Genomic DNA, 12263 nt, shown 5'->3' with positions numbered 1-12263 from the left:
GAACGTATCAGCTATAGGTGGTTGGCATAGGTAAGTTAATCCCCGATGCTGTGGGTAGCGCTATCTAACTTAAATTTCGATTACGAGTAGCTACATGCTCACTAATGACGACACTCCCTAAGGGCCCATTCACACTCAGGCACTTTTTGCCCGTGATTTGTGCGTTTTGCTGATCACTGGCGATCAGCGAAAGCACTGCTGCACAAGTAATCCTATGGGATTACTCTAAATGCAACGATTGTGGCACATTTATGATTATCGACAATAACAAACGCGCTGCATGCAGCATTTTACCGGCGACTGCATCGAGATTCTCATTCACTAGAATGTGAATCACAAAAAGCAATTGCCAAAAAAAAACCGCCCCAAAAAAGTAGTGCAAAATAGCAATTTGTGTTTACGAGTGTGAATAGGGCCTTACTGCCAGATAGACATACAGAGGAAAAGCTAACCTGTCATAAACAGCCATGCTGCCCAGCATCCTCACCGCCCCGATCACTCCAATGCGCTTATATTTCAGCACTGTGCTGGAAAGCTGCTTCCGGATTACTATGTGCATCTCGTCCTAGGGAAAGAAATAGATGATAAAAGGACCCGAATTTTATGACAAAGGAAGGACTTCTGCTCCAGCCTCTGGAAGCCTGAAAGTACTGGGGTCACAGGCTGGAGCCACTTCATACATTCTTAGTTCTTCTTGTTAAAGAGTAAGAGAAAGTGGGGTGCCTTGACACCTTAAAGGACATCCGAGGTGAAAAAAAAACTGATGAGATAAACAATTGTATCTATCCTCCTTCTCCTAAAAAATACTTTTTTAGATATCCCACAGTTTTATTTTATATTTAAATCAAGTTTTTACTGTTTCATCATCTCTGCTCAAAGACACAGGGTTGTGGAGTCGGAGTCGGGGCAATTTTGGGCACCCGGAGTCTGAGTCGTTGATTTCATAAACTGAGGAGTCGGATGATTTTTGTACAACATTCAAAGCACTGTTAAGTATTAAACTAAGGAGTCGGAGTCAAGGAGTCGGAGCCATTTTGGGTACCCGGAGTCGGAGGTTTCATAAACTGAGGAGTCTGAGTCGAAGTTGGAGTCGGAAGATTTTTGTACCGACTCCACAGCCCTGAACACAAGTGTACCAGATGTTTGCCAACCATCTATATAAATGCAAGTTTATAAAATGCCTTTGGAGTGCCCCCTTCATTTCATTTTGATCTATTGCCTGTTGTGGAGTGGTGACCCACAGAAGGACTGTGCACCAGAGGACTAGGCCAGGCAGGCCTGGGAAGAGCGACCACTCCAGATAGATAACCCGACTCCACTAGAGGTATCCAACCTGGACTGGATACGGTCACTCTCCTGGTAAAAAAAGGACTGGCTTTCATGATGGTATACACCATGTGAGGCCAGGAGGAACCCCTGCAACCATGGTGGAGTGGGAGGTATATATGCACAAAGCAAAAGGGTAATGAGGCACACAGGTCTAAAGGTTAAAAACTATTAAACCTATAATTATCAAATAGAGGGAGCTCAATGTTTTGGTTGCAGATCAAAATATGTAGAGAAATACAATCATAATGAACAGTAACATTGAGCTACCCGTATTCGATAGTTTTAGGCACTTTTATTGGCCTGAGGAAGTGGACTCCGCCCCAAGAGACGTGTAGCCTGTGCTAAAAAGCCTTTTTGTTTTTTGAGACTGTTCTTATTGAGGTAAGCCACCTCTCCCTTTTACGTTTTAAGTGTTTTTAACTAAGTTTTATTTACACCTGGGTGCCACTTTACCCCTTTGTTGTTAAAGAGTAAGTGCAGCTGCATGCGAGTAATCCCCAGCAAACCAAGGAGAAATAAATTGCCCCTAGCACTAGTGGTAAGGTGCACTCGAATATAGAGCATAAAAAAAAAAAGTTGTTTTTATCGATAGTTGCCTTTTAAGTCTAAATTAGTATTTTAAATAATTAGGAGCCTGAAGGAATGTTTGTTTGGAAAACAAAATATTTGTGTACAAATGCTTTTCAAATACATGAGTGATGGAGAACATGAAATTATGTTACTGTATGTAATATTTACAATAAGGGATTCTTAGCAAACATGACTTTTCATAAAGGGGTACCTGCTGTAAGAATATTGGGAAACATTGATCTACAGCAGTGGTCCTCAAACTACGGCCCGCGGGCCAAATGCGGCCCCCTGAGGCTTTTTCACTGGCCCCAAAACACAAAATGTATAACTTCTAGATACGGCACACTGCACCTTTAAATATCGGCGGCCCGCATATAGAATACCAGTGCTGGCTCCACCCATCCACATACTATAGAAGCCAGCGAGGAGTCTTTCGCTGGCTTACAATCGAATTCTGCATCAGTTGACACTGCTGTCCAACTGGACGGCAGGTGGTCACCTGGGTATGCTTCACTGTGTGGTGCACAAACGTTCTTCAGGCGCGCATGACTGAATAGCTGCTGCTGGAAGGTCTCCTCTGGGCATGATTGGGGGGAATCAATACCTAGATTCAATGTAATGTTTTTAAACATCATGTTATGTATGTTCCAGCCCCCCGGCAGTCTGAAGTATGTTGACCCGGCCCTTAATCGAGAAAGTTTGGGGACCCCTGATCTACAGAATGCTTCTAAGCATGAAGTCCACAACTCTGGAAAAAAAGAGCGTTAGATACTCACCTGTGTAGGGGACACTGGATCCCATAGTCTTCCCGGTCCTCTCTCTGTCCCCTCTTTGGAAGTTATTCAACCAAGTGGTCGACTACGCTTTCAGGAGTCCCGGTGAAAGCTTCAGAAGTACTTACGACCCGAGTAGTTCTGTAGAAGAGCGGGTCCATAGCAGTAGGGATTGTGCATGTGCAATACAGATGCCCTCATCTTCAGCAGCATTCGGGGATGCGAGTGCTTCAAAAGCCTTCCAAGGAGTCCTGAAGGTGCGGGATTTCAAAGTGGGACTGTGATGAACCGAGGTCACGGTGAGAGAACTGGGAAGGCTCTTTGGGATCCAAAGCTTTCCCTCTACATAGGGAAGTATCTAACCTTTTATTTTAAAGTGGATCCGAGATAAACTTTTACTCATTGCATAATTGTGTTCCTTTCATATAGTTTAGGGCATTCCTCAAGCCAAATACTTTTTTTGTTTTGTTTTAATACTCTAATTCCCTATAAACTAAACAAGCCTTGCCCACAGCACCTTTTGTGCCTTGGCACAAGGGCTTCTGGGAGCTCAGTCTGGGCAGGAGGAGGAGGAGGTTACTAGCCACTGATTTCAGAGGCAGAGGGGAGGAAGAGAGGGGACTGAATTTACACACAGGCAAGCTGATAGCATCTTCAGCCCTCAGCCTGTGACAAACAGAACATGGCTGCCCTCATTGTATCACAAGAATAAATAATCATAAACTTTTGAAGCGGTTTGCAGCTAGATATGCTGTGTAAACTATCTAAACTTTAGATAAGATATATAGAAAAGTTACTTGTTATAGTAAGTTTTTCATCTCGGATCCGCTTTAAGCGTCGCTTCAGTATTGCTTTAAAAGTTTGCCATGGAATAACCTTTCGCACATTAGTCCACTTAACTTTTTTAATTAGCTCTTGAACTTCTTTCCATTCTATAAAGTTTAATTACTTTTTCCTGTTTCGCCTCGAACGTCTGAATTAGAACAGGCCCCAGATGTGTTATCATTACGCTCTAGTAGCCTTAGAACTCTTTTAGGTTGCATTCCACCATCACACAGTGCTACTGATATTTGTACTGGTGGAGTTAATCAGGGGAAGGATCAACTTTGCCATATATTCGTACAGGTCCGGAAATAGAGGGCATGAATAATTTATTTAGAAAGGGAAGGGCAGTTTTACACTTATCAGTCAACAATGTGCCCAATATTACAAATCTGTAACCAATCTAGACAGCTTGCTATGGTAGTACCTATTAACGGTACAATTTGATAATTTCCTTTCACCCCAGCAATCGATTGGAAAGAATCAGTCATGCCTATTAATGACCACATTTCTGCTAACCAAGCTGTTCAGATTAATAGGACTGATCCAAAAAAATGGATCGATTCCATTCATCTGATCTAATTGACTAGCGGGAATTTGGCCATTAATGGGCACAACTGATTGTTTCCGATTGATTACTGTACCATTTGGAAAATATAGCTTGGACGTGGGATTGTACTATTATTGGGCACCTTTAGGACTACGCTTAGGACAAATCTGCAACTACATTATGCCAAGATGCATTGTCAATGACTCCCCCCCCCCCCCACACACACACACGGGTGGGTATATTTGAAGGTGTCCAGACTCACATTTTTTATGGCTTTGACCAGTTTGATAAAGGGTATTCACCCGAAACAGCAATCTGTCACTGCTGCCATTAGGATGAAATAAAGAGCTATATTATACATGGCGAAGCCGGTCCATGTTTTTGCTGTGTACATTTATTTATTTAAAGGGGAACTTCAGCCTAAACAAACATACTGTCATTAAGTTACATTAGTTATGTTAATTAGAATAGATAGGTAATATAATCTCTTACCCACCCTGTTTTAAAAGAACAGGCAAATGTTTGTGATTTATGGGGGCTGCCATCTTTGTCATGGGGGTGGCCATCTTTTTGGTTGAAAGGAGGTGACAAGGAGCAGGAGACAAAGTTCCAACTGTCCTGTATCCTGATCACCCCTCCCAGCTTCGCTCGCTAGGCTTCAAATGTCAAATTCAAAATGTCAACAACAAAAATTGCACCAAAACAGCAAAACGAGAACAACATCATCAGAAATACCATCATGCTTTGCACAGCATCAGGTGAAAAATGCCCGGGCAGTTTTCTTCTGTGCAGCTAAAAATGAGGCTTGTATAAGAGAAACAAAGTTCTGATGCTGTGAAATTGTTAAAGAAACGGCAGGCCTTTTCAGTGCTGCTGAGTCGATTTTTAGTCCGGTGGTTCACTTTAAGTATTTATATAGCGCCGACATATTGCGCAGCGTTGTACAGATTATATATATTGTCTTGTCACTTACTGTCTCTCAGAGGGGCTCACAATCTAGTCCATACTAAATGGCTAGGATCATTTAATACTTTATAATATAACATTTATAGTATCAGGGGTCCCCAACCACCGGGCCGCGGCCCACTGCCGGTCCGTTGGCAGTTTGGAGCTGGGCCGCGGCGGGTCTGTCCTCTTGCCCCTCCCCCCAGCTCCTGTTACCTTATGAGCGAGTGGCCGCTTCCGGATTCCCCCAGGCGACTCTCTCCTTCATGCATCATCTCCGATAACAGCAGTGCGTCTTGCGGCTGCTGTAAGGAGGGAAGGGAGCAGGGCAGCGGTTGCCATGGTAGCGGCGTAGCATATCGCCGCTACAGGAAGCCGCTGCAATGCTGTTATCGGAGATGATGCATGAAGGAGAGCGGCGCCGGGGGGGATCCGGAAGCGGCCGCTCGCTCATAAGGTAACAGGAGCGGTGGCCGCGGGGGCACCACCTACCCATACTAGGGCACTATACTGGGCACTTTACTAGCCATGCTGGGCACTATACTAGCTATGCTGGGCACTATACTAGCCATACTGGGCACTATACTAGCCATACTGGGGCACTATACTAGCCATACTGGGCACTATACTAGCTATGCTGGGCACTATACTAGCCATACTGGGGCACTATACTAGCCATGCTGGGCACTATACTAGCCATACTGGGGCACTATACTAGCCATACTGGGGCACTATACTAGCCATACTTGGGCACTATACTAGCCATACTGGGACACTATACTAGCTATACATACTGGGCACTTTACTATCTATACTGGGGCACTACCTACCCATACTGGATACTATATTAGCTATACTGGGTACTACCTACCCATACTGGGACTATACTAGCTATACTGGTCACTATACAAGATATACTGGGGCCCTATACTAGCCATACTGGGGCAACTAAACTCCCTATACTGGAGCAACTATGCTAGCCATGCCGCCGCACCCCAGCCCCCCCCCCCCTCCCCTGTAACCCGCTGCGCACGACACTGTCCACTAGGTCGCGCACCCCCCACATCCCCCCCAAATTTGGTCAAAAAGCGGTCCCCGGGCCAGAAAAGGTTGGGGACCCCTGCTTTATATGATGTACAAGAATAATTGTTCTTTACAGCAGAAATTATATACAAAAATGATAGGATGGCTGAATTTGATCTTTCTTTGCCAGGCACTGATTCAGTCACTGCACTGTAGTTTTGTGTAGGTGCACCTATCCTTTGAATGTACAAAACGACTAATGTGAAACATCTGAAAGGACCACTATTGCGAAAAATGTTAACATTTAAAATACATGTAAACATCTACAAAAAAGAAGCGTTTCCCCCAGAGTAAAATGAGCTATGAATTACTTTTCTCCTATGTTGCTGTCGCTTACAGTAGTTAATAGAAATCTGACAGGCTTTTGAGTAGTGCCTCTCTTCATGGGGGATTCTCAGTATTTCATTTATTTTTTACAAAAGTACTCGCTGGAAAGGATCTATACAAAGATGGCCGATGACCCTGCTACCTGTTTGCACATGGTTTTGGCAGTTGGATTGAGCAAATGCCATTCACTAAGTGCTTTTAAAAATAAAGAAAAACCTGCCAGTTCTGTTAGATTTCAACTACCTACTATAAGTGACTGCAACAAAGGTGAAAAGTAATTTATAACACATTTCATTCTGGGAAACGTACTTTTTATTTATGTGTTTACATGTACAGTACTATAGTTTATTTATTTTCGATAGTGGTGCTTTAAATCACATACAACTATAACTGTATTTAGTCCAGCAATTTAGTCTAACTAATAAGTACCCCCAACAGCTACCCTCTGCTCAGACGTACCTGGATATGAACACCGTCATTGATGAATGCCAACATACACAGGATCTGGAAGAGTTTACGCATCTGTTGGACATTCAGGTTATCCAGATAGTCTAATATCCCCTGTAGGAAAGAAGCCAACACAATTACTGATCTGAGGGCATCACACAGCTTGCTGTTATATTACATTACAACAAGTCTGCAGAAAGGCATTTTGTGCTTATGTACCTGCAGCTATGGTCACCTGAGACATGACTAGATTTAACCTTGAAAGATCTTCACTATGCAAAAATAAAATCAACATACATATCCAACAGCAGAGGACATATTTTATACTCTACAGGCAGGATAGGACATACTTTGTATCCAACAGGAAGGATACAACGTATTGTTTCCTACAGGCAGGATAAGACTACAGCTTTTCTTGCATTCTTCAAACTAGGATACACATTACATTATACAGAGTAAATCTGACACACTTTCTATTTAAAAGATATCACTTTGCTTATATTCTACAGGAGAAAAAGATTATGCCTTATATTCTACAGCCAGGATTGCACACACACACCCGATACTCTAAAGATGGGCTAGGACAAGCCTCATTTTTTATAAACAAGGTTCAATAGGCCTTTTATACTACAAGGTGTATAAGACAACCCCCTCAATTCTGAAAGGGAGACTGTGTTATAGTCTGTAAATGTTATATTCGGCAAGAGGGATAGGGCAAGCCTTCTATTCTGCAGGAGGGATATGACAAGCCTTATATTCAACAAGATGGATAAAGCAAGCATTATATTCTACAAGATGGATAGGGCAAGCCTTATAGTCTTCAAGATGGATAAAGCAAGCATTATATTGCAGGGCTGTGGAGTCGGGGCAATTTTGGGCACCCGGAGTCGGAGTTTGAGTAGTTGACTTCATAAACTGAGGAGTCGGGAGTCAGATGATAAACTGAGGAGTCGGGAGTCGGATGATTTTTGTACAAAATCCACAGCCCTGTTAAATATTAGACTAAGAAGTCGGAGTCGAGGAGTCAGAGTCTGGGCCATTTTGGGTACCCGGAGTCGGAGTCGTGGTTTCATAAACTGAGAAGTCGGAGTTGGAGTCGGAAGATTTTTGTCCTGACTCCACAGCCCTGTTATATTGTACAAGAGGGATAGGGCATACCTTATAGTCTTTAAGAGGGATTGAGCAAGCATTATATACTACAAGAGGGATAGGTGAAGCTTTATATTCTACAAGAGAGATAGGCCAAGCCTTATATTCTACAAGAGGCATTGGCCACACCTTATAGTCTACAAGAGGAATAGGACAAGCCTCATATACTAATTACAAGAGGGCACTGGCGTAACAATAGGGGATGCGACCCCTGCCGTCGCGGGGGGAGGGGGGGCGGGGCCCCCCTAGGGCTCGCTCAGGGACTTTTTTGGGGCAGGAGGGGTCGCAGCATAAGAGGAGAGCTGTGGCCGCAGATCGGTGGGGAGGGAGGAAATTCCTCCCCCCCCCCCCCTCCCTCGGGCTCTCCTCTCAGCGCTCCCCTCCTGCAAGCAATCATTGGTGGTGCTCGTGGCAGCCGCAGCGGCGGTTGGCAAGCTGAGCACATACCTCCTTCTGGCCGGAGGTCTGCGATCACTAAGGAACTTCCTGTGTAAACAGGAAGTTCTATGAAGCACTTAGTGATCGGAGACCGGCCAGAAGGAGGTATGTGCTCAGCTTGCCAACCGCCGCTGCGGCTGCCACGAGCACCACCAATGATTGCTTGCAGGAGGGGAGCGCTAAGAGGAGAGCCCGAGGTGAGGGAGGGGGAGGGGATTTCCTCCCTCCCCAACGATCTGCGGCCACAGCTCTCCTCTTATGCTGCGACCCCTCCTGCCCCAAAAAAGTCCCTGAGTGGGCCCTAGGGGGGCCCGGAATTTTTTTTTGCAGGGGGGCCGGGGCTTTCTAGGTACGCCCCTGCAAGAGGGATAAGGCAAGCCTTATAGTGTACAAGAGGGATAGGGCAAGCCTTATGTTCTACAAGAGGGATAGGGCAAGCCTTATGTTCTACAAGAGGGATAGGGCAAGTCTTCTATTCTACAAGAGGGATAGGATAAGCCTTATATTCTACAAGAGGGATAGGATAAGCCTTATATTCTACAAGAGGGATAGGACAAGTCTTATATTTTTCAAGAGGGATTGGACAAGCCTTGTAGTGTTCAACAGGGATAGGGCAAGCCTTATATTCTATAAAACGGATTGGACAAGCCGTATAGTCCACAAGAGGGATAGGGCAAACCTTATATTTTTCAAAAGGGATAGGGCAAGCTTTATATTCTACAAGAGGGATAGGACAAGCCTTATTTCTAAAAGAGGGATTGGGCACACCTTATATTCTACAAGTGAAATAGGACAAGCCCTATATTCGGCAAGAGGCATTGGACACACCTTATAGTCTACAAGAGGAATAGGACAAGCCCTATATTATTTAAGCAGGATTCACCCACCTTGATGAAGACAGCATAGAGAGCCACCATTGCTGAGTTATCAGATACCAAGTCTGTTATCACATCCAGAGCTGTGTCCACCTCATCAGCATAACCACTGCAGACATGTGTCACCAAAGCTGCGATTATTTCCTGCGAAACAGCAAACCTGATAAGCACAAGAGCCACCAGTGTGACTATTATAACATGTTCACCACAACATTCTGCCCAGCAGGTGGCCCCTCATTACCACAACATCCAGCCTTGTAAAAGACCTGAACTCATCACAATATCCTGACCAACAGGCATCCCACTGAGTGATGGAGTGTGCATTATCACCAGAGAACAGACCTCACACTGAACTCACTCCATACACCTGCCCTCACACACAGGAAACCTCTGGAGATACCTGCTGGCAGTAGCGGTCGAACGCAGAGAAGGCGTGCTTGTAGAGATGGCTGCTGAACACCACCACCGCTGGCTCCATAGATCTCAGGAGAGTCTGGGCTAGAGCCAAGATGGAAGGAAAATAGCCCATCAACACCTGCCAAAGAGAGAAAAATCACTGGGTACAAAATAACACTGAACAATCATAGCCCTAGATATGAGTGTACATGCTGACTAGTCCTCCAAAGCTGTAGAGATAAGTGTGTAAAAACACAAAAATCCTGAATAGAGCTAATAAAACACAAGAGGTATCCTCAATGACTTAACTTTTAATTGAAATGTTAAAATGCAAGGGTTAAAAGTACGGTAATCAACAGAGGCGATTATCAAGGGCTAGCATGGCGTAGGAACCCTAAAGGTATGAATAGCATGGGGTAGGAACCTTATAGGTATTTAGTTATACAGTGATCTTAAACTAAACCCAACATGTTTTGCCTCAATGGCAGAAGATTCGTCAGGGGATGAATTCAGTGTACGGTGCAAGTGCCAAATCTTGAGGCCAAAATGCTGCTATTGTGATTAACTTTATATATGTATATTTCACATTTAGAACAGGTAGACAGACCACTTCAACCCCCTTACTCACTGGTGGTGTCCGGCAATCTCTACACGGGGCAATGCATACAAATTCAGCACAAAATACCACAGCACACCAGCTGCCTTTCTATCTTTTTGGATGTGCTAAATAAAGTTCCTGGATTGTATTACATCCTGGTGTGCTGTGGGCTTTTGTGCTGAATTTGTATACTCCACATTGTTTTCTTTCATATACACTCAATTTATTCGATGAAGCCTCTGTCACTGAGGCAAAACATATGTAACAATCTATTTCTTAGCATGATGTTAGGTGGGGTGGAGCATCAATCAGCTTGCCCCTTTGATAAATACCCCTTTTGATAAATACCTATAGGGTTCCTATGCCATGCTACTCCTTGATAATCACTCCTGTCAATTGCAATTAACCCTTGGCATTTTAACATTGTAAGTTAAAGAAACTACCTCCCCTTGTAAAATAAGTGTTTACACAGACTAGTTATGACTGATCCACCACCAGTTGTAGATGTCAGTGTATAGATCTGAATATCACCATTTTGTTACACTCATACATATACTGTGGTGACATAATCTGAATTACAGTGGAGGAAATAATTATTTGACCCCTCACTGATTTTGTAAGTTTGTCCAATGACAAAGAAATGAAAAGTCTCAGAACAGTATCATTTCAATGGTAGGTTTATTTTAACAGTGGCAGATAGCACATCAAAAGGAAAATCGAAAAAATAACCTTAAATAAAAGATAGCAACTGATTTGCATTTCATTGAGTGAAATAAGTTTTTGAACCCCTACCAACCATTAAGAGTTCTGGCTCCCACAGAGTGGTTAGACACTTCTACTCAATTAGTCACCCTCATTAAGGACACCTGTCTTAACTAGTCACCTGTATAAAAGACACCTGTCCACAGAATCAATCAATCAAGCAGACTCCAAACTCTCCAACATGGGAAAGACCAAAGAGCTGTCCAAGGATGTCAGAGACAAAATTGTAGACCTGCACAAGGCTGGAATGGGCTACAAAACCATTAGCAAGAAGCTGGGAGAGAAGGTGACAACTGTTGGTGCGATTGTTCGAAAATGGAAGGAGCACAAAATGACCATCAATCGACCTCGCTCTGGGGCTCCACGCAAGATCTCACCTCGTGGGGTGTCAATGGTTCTGAGAAAGGCGAAAAAGCATCCTAGAACTACACAGGAGGAGTTAGTGAATGACCTCAAATTAGCAGGGACCAAAGTCACCAAGAAAACCATTGGAAACACATTACACCGCAATGGATTAAAATCCTGCAGGGCTCGCAAGGTCCCCCTGCTCAAGAAGGCACATGTGCAGGCCCGTCTGAAGGTTGCCAATGAATACCTAAATGATTCTGTGAGTGACTGGGAGAAGTTGCTGTGGTCTGATGAGACCAAAATAGAGCTCTTTGGCATTAACTCAACTCGCTGTGTTTGGAGGAAGAAAAATGCTGCCTATGACCCCTAAAACACCGTCCCCACCGTCAAGCATGGGGGTGGACACATTTTGCTTTGGGGGTGTTTTTCTACTAAGGCACAGGACAACTTAATCGCATTAACAGGAAAATGGACGGAGCCATGTATCGTGAAATCCTGAACGACAACCTCCTTCCCTCTGCCAGGAAACTGAAAATGGGTCGTGGATTGGTGTTCCAGCACGACAATGACCCAAAACATACAGCAAAGGCAACAAAGGAGTGGCTCAAGAAGAAGCACATTAAGGTCATGGAGTGGCCTAGTCAGTCTCCGGACCTTAATCCAATAGAAAACCTATGGAGGGAGCTCAAGCTCAGAGTTGCACAGAGACAGCCTCGAAACCTTAGGGATTTAGAGATGATCTGCAAAGATGAGTGGACCAACAATCCTCCTAAAATGTGTGCAAACTTGGTCATCAATTACAAGAAACGTTTGACCTCTGTGCTTGCAAACAAGGGGTTTTCCACTAAGTA

General features: G+C 44.1%; 1 protein-coding gene across 4 annotated transcripts in view; it reads right to left on the bottom strand.

Moving 5' to 3' along the window:
* FANCD2 (FA complementation group D2) overlaps nucleotides 1-12263 on the bottom strand; it is an 80974-nt gene that overhangs the window by 37634 nt on the left and 31077 nt on the right. For all 4 annotated transcript variants that reach the window (XM_068252888.1, XM_068252887.1, XM_068252889.1 and 1 more), the window contains 4 exons: nucleotides 9709-9843; nucleotides 9321-9452; nucleotides 6859-6960; nucleotides 453-565 (listed from right to left, as the gene is read on the bottom strand). In XM_068252888.1, coding sequence (XP_068108989.1) covers nucleotides 453-565; nucleotides 6859-6960; nucleotides 9321-9452; nucleotides 9709-9843 — 482 coding nt within the window. The remainder of the gene's footprint in view (nucleotides 1-452; nucleotides 566-6858; nucleotides 6961-9320; nucleotides 9453-9708; nucleotides 9844-12263) is intronic.

Source organism: Hyperolius riggenbachi, chromosome 9, assembly GCF_040937935.1.
Source record: "Hyperolius riggenbachi isolate aHypRig1 chromosome 9, aHypRig1.pri, whole genome shotgun sequence".
NCBI classification, from domain to species: Eukaryota; Metazoa; Chordata; class Amphibia; order Anura; family Hyperoliidae; genus Hyperolius; species Hyperolius riggenbachi.
This window is presented reverse-complemented; position numbering and strand designations above follow the sequence as displayed.